General features: G+C 40.9%; 1 protein-coding gene across 14 annotated transcripts in view; it reads right to left on the bottom strand.

The window, feature by feature from the left end:
- Positions 1–678: 678 nt before the first annotated feature.
- The window catches only part of spns2 (SPNS lysolipid transporter 2, sphingosine-1-phosphate), an 87791-nt gene continuing 62240 nt past the window's right edge, over positions 679–26229 (bottom strand). For 2 of the 14 annotated variants that reach the window (XM_028031302.1, XM_028031314.1), the window contains 13 exons: positions 25882–26024; positions 24632–24784; positions 23636–23825; positions 20784–20849; positions 19890–19988; positions 15422–15582; positions 13811–13863; positions 13103–13177; positions 12023–12097; positions 10793–10861; positions 9647–9721; positions 7378–7421; positions 679–3431 (listed from right to left, as the gene is read on the bottom strand). In XM_028031302.1, the coding sequence (XP_027887103.1) occupies positions 7417–7421; positions 9647–9721; positions 10793–10861; positions 12023–12097; positions 13103–13177; positions 13811–13863; positions 15422–15582; positions 19890–19988; positions 20784–20849; positions 23636–23825; positions 24632–24784; positions 25882–26024 (1164 nt within the window). In that variant the 3' untranslated portion in view covers positions 679–3431; positions 7378–7416. Of the gene's footprint in view, positions 3432–7377; positions 7431–9646; positions 9722–10792; positions 10868–12022; positions 12098–13102; positions 13178–13810; positions 13864–15421; positions 15583–19889; positions 19989–20783; positions 20850–23635; positions 23826–24631; positions 24785–25881; positions 26025–26229 lie in introns of all 14 variants that reach the window. The other 12 variants (XM_028031301.1, XM_028031303.1, XM_028031304.1 and 9 more) reach the window with 12 other exon arrangements.

Genomic DNA, 26229 nt, shown 5'->3' with positions numbered 1-26229 from the left:
AAGTCAACACATGAAACTCAGAGCGAAGAAAATGAAATGCGACATTGTAAAGCAGTTTGAATCAAATGAATTACTACATTAGGTCGGTGTTTGACCCCTTTAGATTTACTCTACAACATATTTACATGTTTCAGGTAATAAAACATGTAATGGTTTGTGTGTCAACCTGCCAGGCCACTCAGGTCTTCTGGTTCTGGTTCTGCTCTGCATCCCCAGAGTCAAAACCAACCCAACCAAGCACAGGACCAACAAATATAGATGGATATAATCGTGATACCAGTACAAAAAGTCCCAACCTTTATTTTCCCCCACTATTAGGCATGGACGTTAACGGCAGCTGGTCAAATCCAGAGCTGAAATATAGTATTTATAGCATTTATTTTTCTACTTTGATTCCTCTTTCACTTCACTAGCTTATCGTCATGTTCAAAAGCTTATTAAGGTTCAGGTGATGGGGAATGCTGGCGTAACATCAGGTTCTCATTGATGGAAATAAAAAACATCAAAGTCCCTTTAATTAGATAATTATAATCTTTTCTTTTCTGGAACCGTGCAAGGATTAAGCAGGCATAGAAAACAAAGGAACTAATGGATTCCCTCCTTGTAAAGCAGTAATCAAACACATACCACACGTTGGAATGAAGTGATTAAATAAGTTTATTTGATTTACAGACACTTTTTATTTATTTATTTATTTTTTACAATGTTTTTCTTTGAAATCAACAAGTCCCCAAACACGCCCCTCCTGACGGGGGGAGAGCATCACAGTTCATTTTCTAAAGTTAAATCCTGATTTCTCCGACATGTAGCTCTACTGACTAAAAACAAAAATAAAATCTGTTTTCTGCTCAAGATCAGAAATAAGTCACTTTGTACAGAATTCTTGTATAACAAGAAACAGCACACACTTAATACATCACCTCAGTGATTATTAACGTAGCATAAGTCAATGCAACAGGCTATTTAAAAAAAGAGAGAGAGAGAGAAAAAAAATCAACTCGGTTTTGGCAAAGTGAAACTCTGTTCCTGAGCCATCCTCTTGTCTGTACTATGACAGCTCAAAAAATAAAATAAATCAGCACTTACTGGGGATTTGGTGAGGAGGGGAGGCATGAAGCGACATACTTCTGTGACAGAGGTTGTGAAGACGATGCCAGGATGTGTTTGCAAATTACTCCCTGAACATTACAGTGTGCAAAATGGTTCAATCGGTTATTTTAACAGAAAAGTAAAAAAAAAAAACACACAAAAAAAAAAACTAACAAATTGCATGGCGTCCTTCCATTGAGGCTGCTTTAAAAACCATCACATTGCATTTTGTTCCGTTTATATATATATATATATTCTTTTTTTATACATGAGATGTCTGAATAATGATCAAAGTTAACAGGATGATTTCTTAGTGATGTGTAAAGGTACTGTGTTGATTAATAGTGATACATACAAGTAATTTTTAAACTACTTGGCATTTAAAAACCAAATGACACAGAAAACAAAGTGTTGTATATTCAAACTATAAAACTTCCCTTTATAGAATATTCTTCATTATGGTAACAAAACAAATAAATACATTGCATTCAAGCCATCATTTATACAATATATTAAAGTTACTGCAAGATATAGCTCTCTCTTCCTCTCTCCATATATATATTTATCTGTTGTAGTTGTTAAAAAAAAACAACATTTGGTAACATCATAAAAAGACAAGAAAACGTAAAAACGTAAGGAGTTCAATAAGAAGTTAATGTGTAAACACGGCCGGCTGGCACAATCACATTCAGAGCGCTCCATGCAGCTGGAGGGAAGCTAAAGCTAATGATCCGGCCCACATGGAGAGTCACTCGTCGCCACGGGAACCCCAGGCCCATCTTTTTCCCGTGTTCGCTTAGAAGTCGGGAAAGTGCTTTCTTTCCCTTTCAGTAAAGCTCAAAACTGAACATATCCTAGGAGCACTGGATCTAAGAAAAAATAAAATAAAAATTTCCTCACAGATGAAATTACGCTAAATTAAGTAACAGGAAATGTTTAAGTCAGAGATGCCTGATGCTAAAGGTTTTCCTGTTCGTGTCTTGGATTCTTTTTGATTTCGATCACTAATTAGCTGGCGACTGTCTCTCCAGCTTTGTGTTTTTCCTGCAAATATGGGGTGGAGGGGATCAGATATCTACAGCTGCATGGGGGGGAAAGGTCTCTCTTCACAGTGCCTGTCATTGTATTACCACCCAGAACCAGACTGCAACCCTTCATTAAAAGCGACTCCGTCCATGTGTGGCCGGTTTTTTGTGTCCAGAAACTCAAACCCAACCATCTGAAAGCCAGCCGTCTAAAGGGAAAGCAGCTCGCTGATAAGGCAGTAAGGATAACAAAATGGTTGGTTTTCTCCAAAGAAGAAGAAAAAAATTTTTTTCCCCTTATTGCTCCTTATTTATATATATATTTTTCCAATGAGTAGCATTCTATTTCTCTTTTGGGAAAAGCATATGTAAGCATATAATAAATAACAAAAACAAAACAAAATCCAGTGTTCGCTTCAGATCACGCAAACAGCACCATGATCCTTCTGAAACAATCATTGGCAGCAACCTCCAGTATTAAACTTCAACATTACACACACACACAAACAAAAAAAGAAAAGAAAGTAATAATGTGCAGAAAGTTCTCACATCTGTCACATTCTCTGGCACTGTCTATACTCATTTTAAGTGCTAAAAGCTCAAAGGAAAACATGTAAGAGAGGTCAAAGGAAACGTGTGCAGGTGGGGGGAAAAGCTCCTGTTCTTAAGGCTGATTTACTGACCTTCAAACAGTAACACTTTTTTTTTTTTTTGGCTCTTGGCTGACTGCTTTGTTTACATGCACAGTGTAATCAGTTAGAAGAACACTGCGATTATGACGTAAACTGTGATGTTAATACTGCGATCAATGTGGATAATTAGTGGAAAATTTGGATTTTGTGTGGGGCAAAAGGTGTTGTGTGCAGTCAGAGAGGAGGTCGTGAGGGAGTGTCGGTGGTCAGTGCAAAGTTTATAGGAATGTAAATGAGGCTATGGCACTTGGTGCAGATTAACAGCCGATGGTTCGATGCAGACAGTCAAATAAGAGTTGGGCAGGCAGGCAGGCAGGTAGACAGGGCAGGTTCATGGTCAGCATTCAGTAGTATGGCATCAAAAAGTCAGAAGAGTTGCGTCGTCAAGGATTCTCGCAGACTTGGGACGAAAAAGCTATATCCGAGCGACTCCCCGCCCCCAACTGGGGAGGTTCGAGGCGGAGCAAGACGCTCCCCTCGTTTTCCAGTTCCAAGCCGAAAACCAAACGAGAGCAGCAGGAGGATTCTAACGGTGATGGCAAAAAAATAAAAAATGGACGGCGGGAACTCTTTATTTTGGCGTCCTCTAAACGTCTGTGCAGATAGGTCCTCGTCTGCTGATCACCTGGGGGAGGAGAGAGACAGGAGAAGGGTGTGAGCTCTTTGAGTCGGGCCTCGCCGCAGGACGCACTTGTGTAATTAATGCCAAGGTCAACAGTTCTTGGGCCATCTGGTCGGACTTTCCTGAAAGTGCCTGCACACTGTGACCAGACTGTGGCCTAAATATACTCCTGCACTCAGCATACCAACTTGAAAACCTGAACAGCATGAGCATTAAACCACAGCAACTAGAGATGGAGGTTATCGATTAACGAGCTAATAACGGGCCCTAGTCGGGCCCTGTGTGCAACACACATAAACCTCGACTCTTGCACGGGTTAATTAGCCTCGACTGAGGAATTACTGGATATACAAAAGTAAACAATATGTTTTGGTCGAGTGTGAGCAGAGCCAATCCGTTTTGGGATGGAAGATTTTCCATCGTTAATAGCCTCAGCGATGGTCGTATCGTTTGGGAGCGAGGCTCTAAAACTGCCAGTGCTGTTGAGACAATTAGAGCCATGAACGGCGCTTTGATCTGTGTGAAAAGCGGCCGTCCCGCTAATAGCTCTGCCGTGAATACGCCGGGGAAATGTTGGCTCCGTGAGCTAATGGGAGGGGAGACTGATTGGCCTGGCAGACCTACAAAATCTAATCAAAGCAAAATGCTGCTTTTATGGCAGACAGGATCCAAATCGGCGAACAGACAGAGAGAATGAAAGGCGAAGGCGCGCTCATCACATTGAGAAAGTGAAATGATCTTAAATCCAAGATTCCTTTTTGCGTTCAGCTTTGCACTTTGTATGTGGGTGTGTGTCGGCGTGAGTAGGCGTGTGTGTGTGTGTGTGGTCTGTGGCAGTGCTGACAGAGGACTTGGAGCTTTTGTTAAATGATAAGAGTGCAAAGCAGGAAAGTATGCGCCTGCAGCTGTACAAACACTTCTAACGGTAAAAGTTTTGCCCTGTGATGTGATTTCTTTCCCCCCCCCTCATATGGGATCATGGTTACTGAATACACGAGGGTGAAGCTCCGTTGTCAGATCTCCTGCCGATGTTTTGACAGTGCCAGGCTCGGGGATGCCCTCGCGTTAATCCTGACGTCCTGGAGGACGGCGGGATGAGGGGGAGGGCGGACGCGGTCAGAAGAGGCAGCAGAGGGAGTTAATTGGATCTCAGTGTATCGGATCTGCGGCGGAGGTTTAAGTTGCCGGTGATTAATAGCCTGCGATGTGTAACGGCTTAAGCGATTACTGTTTCTCTTCATCCTCATTTATTTAGACGAGATGTCTTTTTTTTTTCCCCTCCTCTGCGAATCTGCTCTGATTCCCTTCGACGTCTCATCAGAGATAAATCCTGGAGTTTTTGGATCTTCTCCTTGAACTTTCAAAGTGTGTCGCACCCTAAACAGCCTGTGCTGTCAGTGAAGGATGGATGTACAGATTTATTTTTTTTTGCATTTGGAGAAAAAATTAGCTGAAAATCAGTTGCCGCAGAACATCTTTGTGATTCTTCCATGGGACAGAAAAGAGCAGTTCAGCTCTGACCTGGGATAGCAATGCAACGATCAGGGATTTCTATAATTGGCAACTTTTGACAGTGGGAAACACATGCTCTGGCTGTGTGTGGGTGTGTGTGCGCCTTTTTTTGTAAAAGCTTGTGGGGACCATTTTCCTGACACATACAACGTTATGGGGACCAATTGCTGTTTTTGGGTCAGGGGTTATACTTAAGACTGAGGTGTGAATTAAGTTTTGGTTAGGGTAAGGTTTAGGCTGTAGAAATGAATGGAAGTCAGTGGAAAGTCCCCACAAAGATAGCCATGGAAACGTGTGTGCGTGTGTGTGTGAGACGACACACACACATAGAGCCGGCCTCTGGAACATGATATGTGTGCCAGCCTTTCATGTCACCTGTCATTAGCTTTCGCCTGCTAAAATCCATCTGTCAACACTAATGACACCCATTGAAGTAAAGGACAAAAGTATAGATTTTTACTATTTCTGTTTTTATAAAAGTCTAAATTGTTTAAATTTACTAGGAAGTGGCGCCCCCAAAGAAGAGGTGCCGGCATTGTAACATCCCGGCCACCACACTGCCCAGAGAATCCTGGTCAATTAATACAAAGGGACACAGAGTCATCTTCTTCAATTAAGACATAAATGTAAAACCCGATAAACACATATACTCTAAAAAAAGAAAGAATGAATTCAAACTCCATGCTTGTGATAGCACACTTTCCAATGGTAGCGTCAACATGCTAGTGATAGCTCGCACTCTAAAGGTACCATTTAAGCTAACAGTAGCATGCTACCTTAAATGCAGCAGCATGTTAGCTGAAACGCTAACATGCTACTGTTAGCTTTTAAACTAACAGTAGATATCTAAATATCTTAATGGTATTTATATACCATTAAATGCTATCTAATTGTAGCATTTAAGCTAACAGTAGCATTTTAGCGAATTGTTACATAAAAGCTAAGCTTTACAGACTAAATGGAATACATCAATGCTAATACTGTTTCTTTTTCTTCCACATTACGATTATGCATAACAAAGTTTGTCATTATGTGTCAAAATCTGAAAAGGTTCGGTGTGTGTGAATACTTTAACAAACTCCTATCGGTTTCTCAAGCCTACTGCAAGACGTTTGGAATGATTTTCTGTAGGTGATCCTAAATCATCAACAGAGCTGTGAAAAATCACTCCTATTGTTTTTGCAAAATTGGCAACATTTACTTTTTGTCTATAAAGATGCAAACACCAAATGAGTTTATCGCTTCGATTGCTGACACATCTTGTATAACATTTTGCTTCATTCTGAAATGATTATGTGTTTTGAACGATGCTTAAATTGTGGTGTTAATTTTGAAATGGTGTTTTATAAAAAAAACAAACCCAAAAACATAAAAGAAACCAAAGCAAAAGAAAAACATCTAACTGTTATCTGGAAGTGGGAGGCATATTTCACAACTGACATCATTCTTCAAGTCAGCAAACTCCTGGGGTCATAATCTACGTGAACTCGCACCTCCTCAAATTTTTTCCATTTGGTTGGCTCTTTCTCTCGACTTTTACAGGAAGATGCAATGTTGGCAAATGATCACTCGGCTTTCCTCATCTGAACTCTGCCCATCCTACCAGTTTCCCAGTAAGCTCCCAAGTTTGTTTGTTTTTTTATCAGTTGGCATAATTTCATCACGTAAAAAATAAGGACATGCTGTCAGAGGGTTTGAAATGGTTCCTTCTTTCCTGTTTTATTGTTTATTCACATATTAGTCATTTGACTTTGCAAACCAACATTTGCCTAACCTCTATCTAAACAGAGCGCCACTAAAAGTCAATGGGCACAAACCCTGAAGTGCACACATGACCTACCTTTTTCTTTGCTCTTGTGTGTTTTTACAGTATTTCAACAAAAGAAGAAACGTTGACATGTTGGTAAAAAAAGCAGCAACGCCTTGACATTAGCTCTGAGCGTGATAACCTTAACAAATAAGTTACAACAGATTCCTTGTCCGCCTTATCGGGGAGTCAAAGTTTATCCTTGTTATTATTCAGTGTCTGCTACAGTAGCTCCACCATTGTATACAGACGTAGCTGGTGTGCTGCCAGTTATTATGTTTTAGTCTGGGTTAATAAGTCCAGAGCTTGTGTGTGTGTGTGGGCCTGATAATGGCAGGAAGTAGGAAAAGCAGCTCAGGTCGTGATAAGATGCTGGTCAGCTCTCTGAACCTTCCTGAGTACAACGCGATGGGAAAACGGTTCACGGAGCAATCGTTCTCGCCTCGTAGTGTTTATCACGAGACGTTCCGCGTCAGGTGAGAGTCCACTCAGCTAATGAGCAGGGAGCTCTCTACATGCTAATGTTCCTGGGTTGTCTTTGTGTTATCAGCCACTCAAACTGCCTGACAAAGTGCTGATGTGAAAAGCACTAAAGTTCTTAAGTGGCTTTTGGAACAGAAGGCAAATTACCTGGTCATACCTTGACTGAAGAAGGTGGAGTCTGCTGCATCAGCTTCTTCAGCCTGAAAAGAAAAAATATGTTTAAGCAATGATTAGTATGAAAGTTTCATCATTTTCTTTGCATATCCGTGGTTCATTTCCCCTGAATTGTATCGTCTCGTACGGAGAAAGTCCTTCTCCGTCTGTTTAGTCACACTTCAGCCGTGATGCACACGCTGAATCTGGATGAGACAGTTCTGCTCCGGCACATCACCAGGCAGAACTGTGAACGGCGTGAACGCGCGAGTACGCACTGCACTGCGCTGCGCTATTAATGGAAACCCAGCCGCTAAAAAAAGCTAAGAAGCCAGGAATAATAAAGCACTCTTGAAGGCTGGAAATAGGCACACGCGCTCCAGTGAGTTACTCGTTCGGCTCCGTGCCTTTTTTTTTATTAATAGCACAGAGTTTCTGAGGACACACTCAGAGGAGGTAGGGGAAAAAAATGAGTAGCACTCTGTAGAGTCGTGGGGAATTTATAAATTGTAGGGTTTAAGGCATGAATGGAATATATAAACACCACCACCAGTAACATGGAACAACCATCAGTGTCATTTTGCTTGCTCTCTGTGGGGCTGTTTGCAACTTATGAAAAATAAAACTGCTTCTCTGCTGCTGTTCTTTTTTCTTCATTGGGAAGTTCATATTCTTTATGAAGCATAGAAGATATGGAGTCAAAAAAAACGCAACAGTAATGTGGGTAGAAATTAAAGGAGACACCTGTGAGTACTATTTGATAACTGATTTAAATCTGAAGTTTAACAGCTATGAGTGTTGTGTCTGTTAAGAAGCTGACTGCAGACTGCTGGAGCAGATAGCCTGACTAAGGTAAACTATTAACTTGTCCAGCTACTGTAAGGGTAATGTGTATCAAAATCACACATAAATGTCAAAGAAAGTATCATTATAACTAAAATGTCATCAATGTTATATTATTGTAGTATGAATGTTGCGTTGGGTTAAAAGAACAAGTTTAGGAAGAGTATTACTAGCTTTAGCGGTAGAAAAATTTTCCACTTGGACATTACAGTTCTGTACAGTGAATTCAGTGGATTCTCTGTGAATAGTTAAAATATGCATATACTTGAGAGCTAACCTTACTATTTATTGTAACTGCCAAATTTTAATCGCTCAAATGCCAAACATACCTTTATATAGAATAATATAAACAGTAGACACAATTTTAGCAGTAGCGCTTAAGCTAATTGCTAGTTTTCTTTGTTTCCATTCTCATGGACACAGCCAATCAGCACCAAGGAAAATGAATGGCACTCCTGGAACGACTACTTTGTAAACTCTAGCAGGTAGCATGCTAAGTAGCATTGCAGCTAGGTATTGTAAGAGCGGAAATACTTTTTTTTCCAGCTTCCCAAACTGCATTATATTTCAAAGATTTTAGATGTGCTCTATGAAAATGCACATAGGCAGGTATTCAAGGGTTTTTGACATTTTACTTGTCATTTTTCATCCACAATTCTGGTTGTAGTATTTGAGTAGCTACTCAGGGGCTTCATAGCAAACACTCAGGGGCGCCACCAGAAATCATGGGCCCCATGACAAAATTTTAATTGGGCTCCCCCTTCGCAGCTGCTGTTACAATTTCTTGAGTCTATTTGAGCCATCAAAAGTGTCACAATTTTAAAGACGCTTACTTTTGTTGGTCCAATACCGACACTAGCACAATATTCATTGCTAGTGAATTTTACATGCAACAGTCCACATACTGCAAATAGGTTTCTTACATTTTTATTATTAGTTTTAGCTCATTGAAATGTCTCTCCCCACCAGCAACAGTCACAGGCAACATGCAAAATATACATGAAGCAATTCAGAGTTCTCAATAAATGCTATGTTGTTGTGTTTTGGTCAAGCTGCAGCATATACTGTAGCTTTAATAACAAAATATGTTTTCCCATATTTGTTAAAGCTGTCACCATGTCATGACAGTTTGCTATGAAACAGATAATCTGTGAAAAGATCAATCTCCTCCACTTCCTCCCTGAGCTGCTACTGATGACTAAAGAAATGCACAGTTCTGACCAAAAACAACCAATCAGAACCAGGAGGAGGGTCTTAGTGCTGTCAATCAACCTCATTCACTCACTGCTAAGTGTGCTAATGGAAGATTTTATAAAGATTGTTTGTCTTTGTGTGAGTAATAAATTGTTTTTGTTGTGTAATTGTAAAAAGAGTAGAGAGACAGCAAAAATCCACATAAATTGAACACAGTGTTGCTCACCTTTCTTACTGGGACGGGAGGGGGGGGTAATGCTGCTATCAGAGCTAAAGCTGCTGCTGACTGACTCATCTGTTGCTAAGTGTGGTAAAAAGTAAAGGTACAAGTTAAATTCTTTCCTTCATTCATTAAATGTTAGTGAAATGGAAGCAAACCGTAATCTGTAGCTAAGCTAACTATGCTAAATGGTTGACAATCTCGCACACTCTTCACATCTCTCTTGGAGAATAACTGGGCTATAAATTGACACACTTGTCTTTTTTCTCTCTTTCTTTTTGAAACACTGACTATCAGTTTTCTTGGTGGCATAGTAACTGCTACAGTCGGTCTGGTCTGCTACTGACTGCTGCTGAGTGGAACAAACCATTTCATGTAGATCTAGAGAGGTGTTCAGGGCAAATATGGATGTGTTTTTTTTTGGTCTGGGAGAGGCAACCAGAGGCGCTACCAGGAATCTTGGATCCCCTGACAAAATTTTAATTGGGCTCCCCCTTCGCAGCTGCTGTTACTCAATTTCTTGAGTCTATCTGACCCAAGGAAAGCGTCACAATTTTAAAGACGCTTACTTTCGTTGGTTCAATACCGACACTAGCCCAATATTCACTGCTAGTGAATTTTACATGCAACAGTCCACATACTGCAAATAGGTTTCTTACATTTTTATTATTAGTTTTAGCTCATTGAAATGTCTCTCCCCACCAGCAACAGTCACAGGCAATGTGCAAAATATACATGAAGCAATTCAGAGTTCTCAATAAATGCTATGTTGTTGTGTTTTGGTCAAGCTGCAGTATATAACTTTAATAAAAAATATATGTTTTTTCCATATTTGTTAAAGCTGTCACCATGTCATGACAGTTTGCTATGAAACAGATAATCTGTGAAAAGATCAATCTCCTCCACTTCCTCCCTGAGCTGCTACTGATGGCTAAAGAAATGCACAGTTCTGACCAAAAACAACCAATCAGAACCAGGAGGAGGGTCTTAGTGCTGTCAATCAACCTCATTCACTCACTGCTAAGTGTGCTAATGGAAGATTTTATAAAGATTGTTTGTCTTTGTGTGAGTAATAAATTGTTTTTGTTGTGTAATTGTAAAAAGAGTAGAGAGACAACAAAATCCACATAAATTGAACACAGTGTTGCTCACCTTTCTCACTTTGACGGGAGGGGGGGGTAATGCTGCTATCAGAGCTAAAGCTGCTGCTGACTGACTCATCTGTTGCTAAGTGTGGTAAAAAGTAAAGGTACAAGTTAAATTCTTTCCTTCATTCATTAAATGCTAGTGAAATGGAAGCAAACAGTAATCTGTAGCTAAGCTAACTATGCTAAATGGTTGACAATCTTGCACACTCTGCACATCTCTCTTGGAGAAAAACTGGGCTGTAAATTGACACACTTGTCTTTTTTTGTCTTGTCAAAGCTTGACAGGTGTGGGGCAAGGTGAGAGTTCATCTATTAAACTGACTGAAGATGAACACATAAACAAAAAGCTGGAGTATAGGCAATTTTTATAAGCATATTTGTGAGCCTGCCTCTTTATTATTAAATTGAATATTATTTCAGATCTTTGTATAACTTTTCTTCAGGTTAACTTAGAAAGTGCGCTATTATTGTTACTAAACTACAAAAGAATAACTGTTAGGGAAGTTCAAAAATGAAAACTGGACTGATGTTGATATCCGATAGTAACACCGATGTTATGCCAAATTTATCAGTATTTTATTTTATAATTTTTTTATGCGATTACTTGATTAATTGGAAGAATAATCAATAGATTACTCGATTACTAAAATACTCGTTTACAACAGCCCTGAGACTAGCCCAATATTCACTGCTAGTGAATTTTACATGCAACAGTCCACATACTGCAAATAGGTTTCTTACATTTTTATTATTAGTTTTAGCTCATTGAAATGTCTCTCCCCACCAGCAACAGTCACAGGCAATGTGCAAAATATACATGAAGCAATTCAGAGTTCTCAATAAATGCTATGTTGTTGTGTTTTGGTCAAGCTGCAGTATATAACTTTAATAAAAAATATATGTTTTTTCCATATTTGTTAAAGCTGTCACCATGTCATGACAGTTTGCTATGAAACAGATAATCTGTGAAAAGATCAATCTCCTCCACTTCCTCCCTGAGCTGCTACTGATGACTAAAGAAATGCACAGTTCTGACCAAAAACAACCAATCAGAACCAGGAGGAGGGTCTTAGTGCTGTCAATCAACCTCATTCACTCACTGCTAAGTGTGCTAATGGAAGATTTTATAAAGATTGTTTGTCTTTGTGTGAGTAATAAATTGTTTTTGTTGTGTAATTGTAAAAAGAGTAGAGAGACAACAAAATCCACATAAATTGAACACAGTGTTGCTCACCTCTCTCACTGTGACGGGGAGGAGGGGTAATGCTGCTATCAGAGCTAAAGCTGCTGCTGACTGACTCATCTGTTGCTAAGTGTGGTAAAAAGTAAAGGTACAAGTTAAATTCTTTCCTTCATTCATTAAATGCTAGTGAAATGGAAGCAAACAGTAATCTGTAGCTAAGCTAACTATGCTAAATGGTTGACAATCTTGCACACTCTGCACATCTCTCTTGGAGAAAAACTGGGCTGTAAATTGACACACTTGTCTTTTTTTGTCTTGTCAAAGCTTGACAAGTATGGGGCAAGGTGAGAGTTCATCTATTAAACTGACTGAAGATGAACACATAAACAAAAAGCTGGAGTATAGGCAATTTTTATAAGCATATTTGTGAGCCTGCCTCTTTAGATAGATAGATAGATAGATAGATAGATAGATAGATAGATAGATAGATAGATAGATAGATAGATAGATAGATAGATAGATAGATAGATAGATAGATTTCAGATCTTTGTATAACTTTTCTTCAGGTTAACTTAGAAAGTGCGCTATTATTGTTACTAAACTACAAAAAAATAACTGTTAGGGAAGTTCAAAAATGAAAAACTGGACTGAAGGTTGATATCCGATAGTAACACCGATGTTATGCCAAATTTATCAATATTTTATTTTATAATTTTTTTATGCGATTACTCTATTAACTGGAAGAATAATCAATAGATTACTCGATTACTAAAATATTCGTTTACAACAGCCCTGAGACTAGCCCAATATTCACTGCTAGTGAATTTTACTTGCAACAGTCCACATACTGCAAATAGGTTTCTTACATTTTTTTTCTTAGTTTTAGCTCATTGACATGTCTCTCCCACCAACAAGAAATGCACAGTTCTGACCAAAAACAACCAATCAGAAACAGGAGGAGGGTCTTAGTGCTGTCAATCAACCTCATTCACTCACTGCTAAGTGTGCTAATGGAAGATTTTTTAAGGATTGCTTGTCTTTCTGTGAGTAATAAATTGTTTTTGTTTTGTAATTGTAAAAAGAGTAGAGAGACAGCAAAAATCCACATAAATTGAACACAGTGTTGCTCACCTTTCTCACTGGGACGGGGGGGAGGGGTAATGCTGCTATCGAAGCTAGAGCTGCTGCTGACTGACTCACCTCTTGCTAAGTGTTGTAAAAAGTACAGGTACAAGTTAAATATATGAATATGTTGTTAAATTCTTTAATTCATTAGCTGCTAGTGAAATGGAGGCAAACAGTAATCTACAGCTAAGCTAAATACTCTAAATGGTTGACAATCTCGCACACTCTGCCCACCTCTGGAGAAAAACTGGGCTATAAATTGACACTCTTGTCTTTTTTATCTCTCAAATATGGATGTGTGCTTTTTGGTCTGGTAGTGGCAACATTTGATTTTTACCCCAAAAACTATTTTAAAAACACTATATGATTAATTTTGTAATTGACAGTGTACCCCCATTTTTTTAAATATATATTTCTATAACACTTTTTTTGTGTGAGGGCCCCTGTCGGTCAGGGGCCCTTGGAATTGTCCTAACTTTTCCCCCCTATACGGCCCACCTGGCTACACTGGTTGAAGTAAACAACAACAAATTGCAGTTCAAGCTCAAGCATGTTAAACCTAAAGTTCACAAAAATTACTGTGGTTTTCCTAATGTATTTTTGACCCTCTTAAGTTGTCCTTTTCCCTACATTATGAAAATGACATTGAGTCATTGACTGAACATTTCAAACAAATGTTATCCCTTTCTTCTCTTCAGAAAGATTTCTACTTACTCAGAGTTACAATAGGCTTTCCCTGCCAATCAATCTTTAATGTTTGCAGTTCCCTTGATAGAAAAAAAAAAACATTTTTCAGAGTACATTTGTAAGCAGCACTTATGAATAAAGTCCAGACTAACAAGTCAAAACACTTCAAAAGTAATGTATCAAAAATGGCTAAAACAACTAGTCTAGGGGAAAATACTGGGTTTTCTTAAAATAGTTTCTTACCTGATGTCCACTACTTTCCACCTGCGTGTTTTTAAAAATTCTACAATTAAGTAAAACTCTTTCCAACCTGGCAATAAGTAGTTCTTATAATTATTTTTGTTTTGGCAACCTAAAAAAAAAGTCATTTTAAATTGATCAAAATTCATATGCACTTATTTCTGAAACTTAAAAATCTGCAAAACAATTACAGTAAATTACAAAGCTAGCATCCAAACATGAACAAAGAGATTTCGACTAACAAAGACTGAATGTGAGTCTCTGTAGTTTTTTTTTATTTGTGAACTATTCATCAGAAAGTGTGGCCTTGTCCTCCGTGGTGCTGGGTGAAAGTCGACGGGTTGTGATTAGTTGGAGTCTGCCCGCAGCGTCTGATAGTGTGGTTTTAGTTTGAACCACTTCTTGGACTACGGGCTAATATCTATTACTGGCACAGTTTCAGGAGTGCGTGTCCTCTTTTAGTTCATGTTCCGCTTTTTTCATCCCGCTTTTTTATATATTTTTTGGGTTCCTGGAAAAGGTCAAATAGAAACCGCAACAAGTCTCAGCTGTGGCAGCCGTGGGCGTGCGTCTGCGCTGATACCTTTTTAGTACAGCATAGACGCACTAAGAGGAAGTAGTCACAGGCTAGCTGAGAGTTGAAGATTTTGACCAGTCCTCAAATCTCTTCTGCAAATTTGAAAACTTTTTATAAATGATAGTATTTTCTATTCTGTTTCTTGTCTGCCCGTATATAAAATGTCTTCCTCATAATTTTAGGCGTGAGACAGAATAATGACCTCCTAAGGGGCGAAGACAAGGTGTCTGTGGACGGACATCAGACATCACATCGCTATCCTGTCTAAAAATGTTCCACATCTTCCACAGGAAGGAAGTCATTTCTGTAAGCGCTGGCAACAGGGAAGCAAGCCAATGTGATCAAAAAAGAAACAAGAAGTTTTGTCTCGCCATAAAAAAAAAAATGCAGAGCTTGTTTTAGACTTTTAAGGCCCTGACCAGCTTTTGTTCCAACTGATTCATGTCTTTGGTGCTTATAAGAAAAGGAAAAGATGAGTATGTGAATGAGAGGGGAAGCAGTTGAACAAACTGGTGAGTGCAACAGACTGTGGGAGAGTTTTAGCTAACTGGGGTTTTCTGTTGGCCCAGATATTGCGGGTCTTTTGTTATTATGTTTGAGCAGCACGTCAAACTTCAGTAACAACATAAAAGTTACCACAAGAAAGGAAATAAAAACACCCTAAAACCCAATTCTTCCTACATCAACCAAATTTCTTTGGCGTCCTTGTAGCTCTTAGTCAGAAAGTCATCGACAAACAACCCGAGCAAGCGCTAAATATTTAAAGAAGGGGCTGCTGAATAATAGATGAAATAATCAGCTGTTTTAATAATGCGACTTACTTTTCGGCCTTTTCCCTGTCGTCCAGGAAATACAGTGCCGTGGCCAGGAAAAACATGCCCCCCAGGACAATGATGAAGGGACACAGCATGAGGGCATAGCCCAAACTGAGGAACTTCCATAGTTCAGATGAAGCAAATCTCTCCTGTAGCTTATCAGAGATCTGCAGCCAGACACAAAGAAAAAAGAGAAAACATTAAAAAAAATAAAAGCTAGTCACCAAGAAGGGGTGTAAGTATGTGATCAATTAGTCAACCTAAAGTTGATTGATCCTATCAATCATCTAATGATTAATTAATAACCATTTCCTTAAAACTCTGACTATCTTGTTTCAATTGGGTCAACCGTCTTTCTATAAGAGTAAGGGCTACGAATTTTAAAAAATAGTAGGCCTACATCATTATATTTAAAAAAATTTGTGTGTCAACTGTGGTTTTCTTAAATTATTAAACGTGGACATATTTATGAAATATAACAAAACAGCCTGAACATCCTATGTTGCTGAATCGAAAAAGATATTTTGCAACACTTAATCCCAGACTGTTCTGTCATCACATCCTCACCTTCGTAGCACATGAGTAATTTTTGGTTGAGAAGTTGACACTGCTCCGCCATGCAGCACGGCTGAATAAGCTATATTAAGGTAAAAAAAATTAAGGAGCTTGTCAAGTGTTTATATTTCTAAACAGAAGCTCCCGCAGAGGTTCATTTCGCATCCCACAACGGACACTGTCTGAACCGTTTCTCTCTCGTTCTGGTGAGGCGCCGCCATTTTTATTCCTGTATATCTAGCCGGCTCCCTTTAAGGATGACCAGCGGTGCCCTCTTCTGGTTGGAGGCCAAACTACAACAATAAAAGACGGTCTAAACGTCTAATAAACCATTAATCGACATCTAATCGTAAGGCAAATATTCAAACCTTCTACGACACACTACGCGGTGTTGGTTTTCACGTTTGTATGCACTTTTTCTCCAATTCAAGGCAGGGTTTGACAGCTAACGGCTTATCTTAGAATTCAGTGTGTCATGTGTAGGGGAACAACAGCTGAAGGGGAACAACAGCTGAAGAAAAGTGGGTGTTAAGTGACCTGTTATGTCTCTCTGTTTCACCCATAAGGCGGTCCCACTGACAATCACATGGCGACGGAGGCTACTACGCTGAGCTAGATGTGTGTGGAGGGGTCAGAGGGAGGCGAACAGCAGGACTCTGCTAGTGAGTGAGTCAAAGTGTAGCAGTGGCTCTGCCACACTGATTTCATGTTAGCTTCTGCAGACTGACATTCACTGCAGAAAAAAGCTGTCTTTATAAAAGGAGGATATTGAAGGAGGTGAATCTGTGCGAGGGGAGTACGTGCATTGGGAAAGAACCATTAAAAACCCAGGTGGCAGCAGTGTGTGTGTGTGTGTGTGTGTGGGCGTGTAGGGGTTTGTGTGTGGCCAGTGAAGGGCCCATTTCATCAAGAACACTAAATTCTCTGCGACTTGCACAGAGCAGCAAATCTAAAAATAAGCAGAGAACTGCTGCCGGTCTAATTATCCTGCCAGAAGGCATTTCTTGGATGATTATGGAGAGATTGTTTCTGGCATTCCTTTGCTACCAACTACGTGGTACGGTCCTTCTTTACCGGCAGAGGAGGAGCCTGGGTTGTGTTTATCAGGAGGATTCTTGACTGACATCAGTCTGATACTCTCTGATGAAAATGAGTCTTGACTCAAATTTCTGGGAATTTCAAATATTCTAAAGCAGCTTTTCAAAAAAGGTGGTAATTTTCCTGAGGCATGACCACTAAAAAGCAGCTCTGTCACACCGGATCCGGATTGTTGACCTCAGTGCTTCGTCTTCAGGTCTGCTTGGTGCTCAAGCCCAAAACCTCAGTGTGAACCAAAATAACTGAGTCATTCCCTATCTTTCTCCTGTGGTTGCTTGGCAATAACCACTTGCTTTTTCCTGCTATTCCATCTCTTTTTGCCAATTCACAGTCGCCCCAGCCAATATCCATGGGCGACTGCATATCTGCCCCCACTTGGTGTGCGTCACGACTGGTCCATCACACTCGTGTGCTAAACCTCAGCTCAGGACACTGACGCACTCCGAGCGTTCCGAGCTTCGTCAGTCGGGCTTTTGCGGAGGACGCGCGAAACCTCCGGGCGCTCAGAATGTCACTCATCAGGAGAGAACTACGGCGTGGAGTGGAGTGGATCCGGGGGGACTGAAGAACCGTGGGGCAATGTGGGAGTAATCCAGAATGGCATTAATCTGACTCATGAAAAAGATGGATGTCAGTAATAAGAGTGCTATTAAATTGTGCTTTGTCTAAGACTTCATTTTGTTCAAACCTTTCTATATGTTTTTAGGTTACAACAAGAAATAATGTATTTTTGGGGTATTTAATATGATGGATCAACACAAATCAGTGCGTGAAAGGAAAAGGATGCCTGCTTTTCATTTTTTCAAATACAAATCTAAAAAGATTAGCATGAATTCAGGCCCCTCTGCCTTCATAAGTCACCTAATTAGTGGACTTTTGGGACACATGCAAAACTGTGTATGTGGTGTAAAATTAACACTTTGCATCAGTTTAGGAGGCAGGTCGGTATTGTTGGGATGTTGGATGGAACTAAATACTAAATATCCCAGAACAAAACCGGTTAGAGTTCGTAAAAGGCTGCAGAATTGGTTGGGCTCACCTTCCGGGTGAATAATACCCCTAAACATAGAGTCCGAACTATAGCGGAATGGTTGAGATCAAAACATTTTTATTTGTTGCCGTGTCCTAGTCAAAGTACAGACTGAATTTCATTTGGAATCTGTGGCAAGAAGTGAAAATTGGTGCTACAAAATGCTCTTCATCCAATCTGTCCCACAAAGTGTTTGGGCCAACGTAGAGAAATTAATGTGGCCATGGAGGAGTGAGTTTCTGCCAAACTCAGATTTATAGATTCATTTTACACATTTGAGAGTAAGAACATACATATTATCTGATTTTTAAAATGCCAGAAAACCTTTAAAATATGCTTGTATGTTTAAGGTTAAAGGGTCCGAATACTTTTGTAAGGCATTGTATATTAGCACATTGGCGTACTCTCACTTTCCTATCAGCACAAGCTCCATTAGTTAACGTAATGCATAAACTGGAGCTGAAAGTCTTGCTTTCACCTCAGGATATTCTGGGCAACTCAGTTTAATTGAGTGGAAAAGGACAAAAAATGTCACCTTCACTTTCTGTGGGGTAACTTTTGAAAGCTTTAAAAAAGAAAAGTGTGAAAATACTTCAGTTTGAGAAAGTTGAGAATCATGATGCGAAATAATGTTATTCAAAAGGTTTCTCTTTACTTCTACATTGTTTTTTTTCTTATTTACACTGAGTTTGAAACATGGCAGAGAGAGGAAGTTAAGATCAGACCAAAGTAAATTCTTCTGTGTAAGCAGTAAGTGCAGAAACAATACAGTTATTTATTTCAGGGCAACGCTGCATCTGATCCCTCTTTTGAGGAGCGCTTCTTGCTCTCGCTCCTTTCACCTGCCTCTGACGCTAGTTTCAGATTTTCATTCAGGCGAGAAGGAACAGGAACAGCAGCAGCTCAGCAGACAGCTGCGCCTGTCGCCAGCCTGTCAGGTCCTGACAGATTATCCTGAATGAGTTTGATTCTCTTAATCAGAGACATCCGCCGCTTTTGTTGATGGAACTGAGACTGTGATCCAGCCTCTGAGTGATGAAACACATAACCACAAAGTGCTCTATTCTCCTGATACAATTTACAGCCCCACATGCACAAAAAAAAGAAGAAAAAAGCCGATTTGAAACGTCAAATGCGTGGATAGAGTGTGACACGTGATGCGGCGTGCCGGAGAATACGCTTCTTCCTGCCTTTGTTACCATTCCAGCACCGCATCAGAATGCAGGGGAAAAGGGGCTCAGTGGAGTTGCTATTTAACTTTAGAAATGTTCATTTTCACTTTAAAATAAGACGAATGTGTTTTGACAGTCTGATGTGAATCCCGTTTCACACTCCATTGAACGCCGAGCAGCACTTTCACTCCGGCTTCCTGAATGCTGTTCTTTTGGGGGGCGTACGCGCTCGGTCTGAAAGGTGGGGAGCGTTAGGTTGGGGCGGGGGAAACAGGTGACCTTGAGAGGCCCGGTAAGGACTACTCTCTCATCTGGTGACCGATCAAATACGGCAACTCTGGCGTCTCCGGGGGAGCTGTGAGACTTGCTAGAAAATGCCACTGATTGCCTGGAGAGCAGCGGCAAAAATCACAATCCTGTTCACCGGTTCTCCTGGGACCTGCGCTAAAAGCCCCTCCTGTGGAACACTTTGCGCTGGCCTAGTTAAAGCCAGAGCTGAGATGGTGTGTAAATGTGCTTGTTTACGTGCTGAAGTGGCGCGCTCCATATTTGTCACCTGGCGTGCGTTTTAAACACACAGCCACAGCTTGGGGAGAAGGAGGATGGGCGAGGGTCTTACCTTGCCTATCAGGTATGGACTTCCTGCGTCACCCAGGAGATGAGAGGTGAAGCTCTGAAAGGCGACTGCTGTAGCTCTCCGTGTGGGAATAATAACAAACTGCAGAGAGACGGGAAGAGGGAAATAAGGTCAAGGTGAAGAAGGAGGTCACACCACCTGGTAGGTTCAGATAAAGCTGTCAGAAACGGCCTGTTTACTTGCACACTCAATGCAGACAGCGAACTAATTAAAAATAAAAAATTTGTTTGGCTTACTGAAACTCTTATTTTTTTAATTTATTTTACAAACCCAAACACGTACAATTGTCGTTAAACAATTCACACCAAAGGATTTTCCGGAATTTTTTACGCCACCGGAATGAAACTTTAATGACTTTAATCGGGTTTTTAGGACAATGACAAATGAGAAACACTACATGAGTAAAAAGATAAAAGGATAATGATAATAGTTTTCAAACTTCATCACTAATAAAGCTCTAAAAAGGCCAGTTTTTCTTCCAGCGGTGTGCTGCATTTAGCTACACTCGTACTTCCATAAATTTCAACCAGCCTCCCCACCAAAGAGAAGCAAGAATTATAATGCTGCCATCACCATGTTTCACTATGACCACGGAGTGTTGGGTGAAAGCTAAATTTGATCAAATTAAGCCAAAAAGTTAAATCAAACGCATCCATTCACATGTTTTTTACTCCTACTTTAAAGTTAAGAGCAGCTTCTTGTTGGCTGAATAAAACCCGAACAGAATTTAAGTTTGTGGTTCAGTGGGACTGAATGTAAAAAAAAATAAAAAAATCAAGGCGTATGAATACTTTTGTATCTCAAACTATTAAGGTCAGAGTTCAGCCTTTATGGCTCAGTTGTCAGTTTCTCCACTCAAAGAATTGTTCCACTTACCATTAAAATGTCTGCTGTCAAAGCCCAGTTCACGAAAAGCAGCGTCTCTCCGATGAAGATGCAAACCTAAACAAAGACATAAGAGATTTCACTCCGAGAGCCGCCACTTTCCGCTGACATGACATGTAAAACCAGGGAAGAGCTGGAGGATATTTCTATCGCTGCTTTAAGAACTGCTTTGGTTAAAAGCGGTTCGAAAACATGTTATTATAGCGCGGCCCCATAGATTATGTTGACATGCGGGCTTCCACTGAGCTGCACCCCACAGTCTGACAACCAGCTCGGGATGACAACAATTGTTTATTTTCGTCACAGATATTCAATGCGGGAAACACTCTGGTGCTGCGATTTCAAATTACGTCCCTTCGGAATAGACAGAGCGAGTTGTTTACTCTTCAAATGGCCTCGGACTGCATTGCTGGACGTGCAGCTAGTTGGTTCTTGACCGCTTGGATCATAAACACACCTGGAGGGATTTGGTGGCGGTGGAATCTCGTGTATCTGTACTGCCTGGTTTCATCTGAACCGGCCGACTGACGTGTGTTTCCTGCTGGGGTATAAGCCCCTCTCTCCCTTGATCCCGCCAGACCTGCAGTACAGCACAGAGAGCTCCGGCAGGGTTCTGGTGATGTCAGCCGGGTCCGCACTGAGGCACTGAGACACGTTGCCTCCTGAACGAGAGGAGCCAAGTCTCGTCTCGTCGACAGCTGCGAGGGGTTCGGCGGGCCGTCGGTTCCAGCCGTGTCACGCTTCATAACACGACGCATCTGTCAGCAATGAAACCCGACTCGCTCACTCACAACCGCAGCGGTGATTTAACACGGCACAGCAGAGCACCGGCGCTGGAGGTGAAGTCGCATGTTGCGAGCTGTTTATCCTAATCGAGGCGCAACGTTATTTCAGAGCTAAACGATCCGGACATGATTAGCCGAATATTGCCCCTTTGCTGCACCTGATTTCTATTCCTGTCCGTTAGGATGAGCTGGGGCCTATTTCTGCAACGCAGAGTGTGTATAAAATTGAGCTGGACAGACGCGTGGCCGTAGCTGGACTCTAATTGGCTGAGTCATGCTGCTGTCAAACACCTGATAAATGTGCACCTTTGACCCAATGGGAGTTCATAAAAATCTTACTTCATTAAATCCCAATTATTATTCATTTCAGCCGTTATTTAATATTTGGAAACTAAATTAGAAGTTGCAAGATGACTGCCGTATCTTTTCCGAAGCATATTTTACAAATGCATGCAGGCAAGCAGCATATCATTGCAGCACTGCTGACAGCTTTCAACTTTCCCGTTATCATTTCAACCATCACATATAGTGGTTCCAATGGTTGCAGTTGTCTGAATGGGTTTAAAGTTTATGTGAATTGATTGGATTCAGAATATAGATTTGGTTTTGGAGCATAGGACTGAGGTCGGAGATGTTTCCAAAGCTTCATGCTGGCCTCATTCCAAAGCTAGTTTTGATGTGTTTGGGATCCGTGTCCTGTTGGAACACTCAGCTGTATGCAGTAGTCCCACAGCATGATGGTGCCACCACCATACTGGACAGCTGCTACAGCATTCTTAGGTAGTCTGGTATTGACTTCTCTGAACATATTCTTGTTCGTGTGGAGTGTCTCAAACTTCAATACTATAAAGAAAATAATGGAATATGCTCTAAAGCAGGGGTGGGCAATCCTGGTCCTCGAGGGCCGGTCTCCTGCAACTTTTAGATGCATCTCTACTTCAACACACCTGAGTCAAATAATGAGGTCATTAGCAGGACTCTGGAGAACTTGACTGCACTTAGGAGGTGATTCAGCTGTTGGATTCAAGTGTGTTGGATCAGGGAGACGTCTAAGAGTTGCAGGACACCGGCCCTCGAGGACCAGGATTGCCCACCCCTGCTCTAAAGCAAGGTCTATGTTACACAAAATGCATTTAAATAAACTCTACCAACTCAAATATAAAAAAACTGGAAACATATGGGGAAGTTCGTCCATATAGTTGTCAGAGTATATGCATAGTATTGGGGCAGTATATAAAATTTCAAAAAGCCACAATAAATTTAAGCTAGTGTGCCTAAGTTTTGTTTTTGAAATCCTTAAAGTTGTTTGTTACACCATGACTTATTCCTAGAAAATGAAATGTTCTGTCTTTAAAATCCCCAAATTAATATAATACTCATTCTCACGGGCACTGTGAGGGCACCTAGAAAAAAAAAAAAAAGCTGTTGAACAAATCCAGTTGTAGGGAACAATGAGCGGCTAGACTTTCTAAGGTCGGCCACAGCCTGTCATTTAGGAAGTCTGTTTGCTGCGTTCTCTGACAGGCATGGGAAAATATTATCCAGATATGCAGCTATAATACCGACCAGCACCTTGAGGGTAATTTCCTACTCCTTTGTAAGTGATAAGAACAAAATAATGTGTGCTCGCTAAGTCCAGACTGGATTATTCCGAAGTCGTGATTGTGAAGTGGCACCCTTTCCTGCTTCACGAGGCTGTTACACCGAGAATGCCATGCTGATGTGTTCATTAGATTAGCCGCAGCTAACTGCAGCAGCGAGCCGAGATCACTCTAAAGCTGACTTGCGACTGACGCCACTCATTACACAGAGCGGCTCACTGCCCCGGGGGCCTGAGAAGAACTGGTGTCACTCTTGGTGTCCTCTTACAACTTTATTCAAACATCAACCCCACCTCAGTGAGCTTTTACAAGGTCTTCACCTGCTAGGCTGCTCACAGAACTGTCACTTTCAGCGTTCTGCCCCTGAGGTTAAACACCGCGACTCACGTATCACTCTGTGTGAGGGGGCGGGGGGGGACGCAGTTTCTGTCAGAGTAAACAAGAGAGATAAACTTACATAAGCTCCAACGATGCTGTTCTTGGCCACGACAAAGATGAGGCAGATGAAGATGGCAGAGCCCAGCATGCTGATGGCGCACACCAGGGGGTCGGCCCGCTCCGTCTTACGCCGAAAGAAGCGCGTGGCGGCGGCTCCGATGACCAAGCCCAGCAGCCCCGTCACGCATGTGATGGCCCCAAAGATGAGGCTGCAGGAAACAGCCATGAGTAAGGTTAGGATGCAATGCAAGCCTTAATGCGTTTAAGCTGCCCAGACAAAACAGACCAAGTGTTAGGGTAGATGGGGCTGCAGCTAAAGATTGTTTCAGTAATCGACTGTTCTCTGTGCTAATCGCACAAAAACACTTGACACATTCTGTAGATTTTTAATTTAAGCCTTTTTTATGCAAAATTAGAAAGCATTTAAAAGATGCAAATAAACAGGTAATTCGATTCCTGTTGTAAATAAGAAAATAAACATTGTATTGTCTAAAATGCAACAACGCAGCATTCCTTAAGCAATCTCTCGATTATTTGTAGCAAAATATGCATCTGCAGCTCAAAAAATACTTCTAACATCAACACGTGAAGAGCTCTGTCCTTTCTGTTCGACGTTTTATCACTACAGTGTAGGGCCGATCTGGTGATTAGTTTTTTGATCGACCAATTAATAACCAGATAGCAAAGATGAAGCTTTGTCACTTGAGGAATTCTGAGTAGAACATATTTACAGAAAAAGTAAATCTTTTATCTTAAATGCAAAATGCCTATATTTTTGTACAGTTTTTGCTTAATTACTACTCTGATTATGTTTTATTTTCTGTCTGAGTCTCCAATTAACAATTAACCAATTTATCAAACAAGTTGACGATCATCTCAATTATCTTCATCAGGAATAATCCCACTAATCATTTCATCCCTAAAGGTAGATTCTATAATTCAAATGGCATATTATACCTATAAGTATTTTACTCATAGCAGGAGTCAAACAGAAGCCTCTCCACCGACTTCTCACCTGTCTCTGCTGCTGCAAACTTTTTTTGTGCAGGCTTCGACTTCCTTCTGCACCACCTGCGCTCGGTGCAGGTAGATGGGAATCAACATTGAAAACGCGCCCGTGGCAAAGGACACGGCTGCTGTCGCCAAGGACGAGAACACGTAGCTCCGGCTGGCGGAGAGGAAAACACAAAGATCACACAGGTGAGTGACGGTCAGGGCAGACGAAAACAAAATAAACTAAGCTCCTGTTACACTTTATACAGTACCAGGCTTCCTTATCGCTCCAATAATATTTGGCCAACATCCTTATGATGCAGCTCTAGGGAAATATCTGGATCTACAAGTTGATTGTTACCCTAAGACAATCTTTAATCTCAACTGGATCTCAAAATAATATGTTTAATTTTCTAGTAGAGACTAATGTGTGCACCTGTGACGTTCCAACAAATCACCATGGTTACATTGATCCAGATATTCACATATTAAAGCAAATATGACTTGTATGCACGAAGCCACTGCTTCGCGACAGTTCTCCACACATTATGCAGACATTTTGATATTTCTGGAAAGCTGTTTTATGAAAAACGACACACTTATTGTTTTGTTCTGGACTCACATTAAAAACAGATGTGATGATATATAGACTAGCAACCTGGTAATAATTTTTACATTTGAACTGCCCTGTTGGGAGGTTGGCGACAGAAACAGTTTATTTATTTTTCGATCAGTGAACGCACCATAAATAAGCTCCACCTGGTTATGCTAACTACAACACTCTTTGGTGTGGAAGTTGTTACAAAGAAAAGAAGACTATTTTCAGTACCGGAAAGAAGAAGTACAACAAGGATGCTGTTCAGCAAGGATTTTTGCTCATGCTTTGTTTTACTCCTAGACAGTTGTGATGATGCGTAACTGTGGCAACAAGGTATTGTTTTTACAATTGGGAGCAGCTGATTAGCATCCTAAAGCTCAGATAACACCAGAATCGCTAAAATACTACGTAAAGCTTTAAATTTCAACTTTGTAATAACTTCATCTTATTTAAAAATAATATTGAAATCCTTGTTAATTTTGGAATCAGCTCAATTCAATGTCGCAGCTTTACGAAATCGGAAATCGGTCACAAAAATCTCTAATTGGTGCTAATCTGCTATCACGACAATCGTTGATCAACCGGCTCCTCCATCCAAAACATCTAACCAAAACCGAAGAGGAGAATCTGAGTAAGCAACCGAAACCCCGGTGCATGACGGTGCAAAGCCTTACTTCTTGGCGAGGGCCTTCATGTCACTGATCCACGATTGGGAGTGCGGGATGTGTCCTTCCATGTGATCCGCGCTGCCTCTCTTTGGGTCAGGCACAAAGAGCAGGATCAGAGCGCCCACGGTGATGCCCAGGAACGGGGACACCTGATGAGACGAGAAATCAATCGGTCAGCGCGGTTCACAGAGAGACCCTGTGTGGGCTGTGATCATGCTAACATACGGCGCCGGGAGCCGTTTTGTGGGGTTGTTAAACCATGTGATGCAGGACAAAGAAGTGTGTGTGTCTGCGCTCTGAATGCGTGGCTGCTGTTTGCCGATACGCCTCACATCTTATACAAGCCCTGTGAAA

This window comes from Xiphophorus couchianus, chromosome 11, assembly GCF_001444195.1.
Source record: "Xiphophorus couchianus chromosome 11, X_couchianus-1.0, whole genome shotgun sequence".
Taxonomy (NCBI): Eukaryota; Metazoa; Chordata; class Actinopteri; order Cyprinodontiformes; family Poeciliidae; genus Xiphophorus; species Xiphophorus couchianus.
This window is presented reverse-complemented; position numbering and strand designations above follow the sequence as displayed.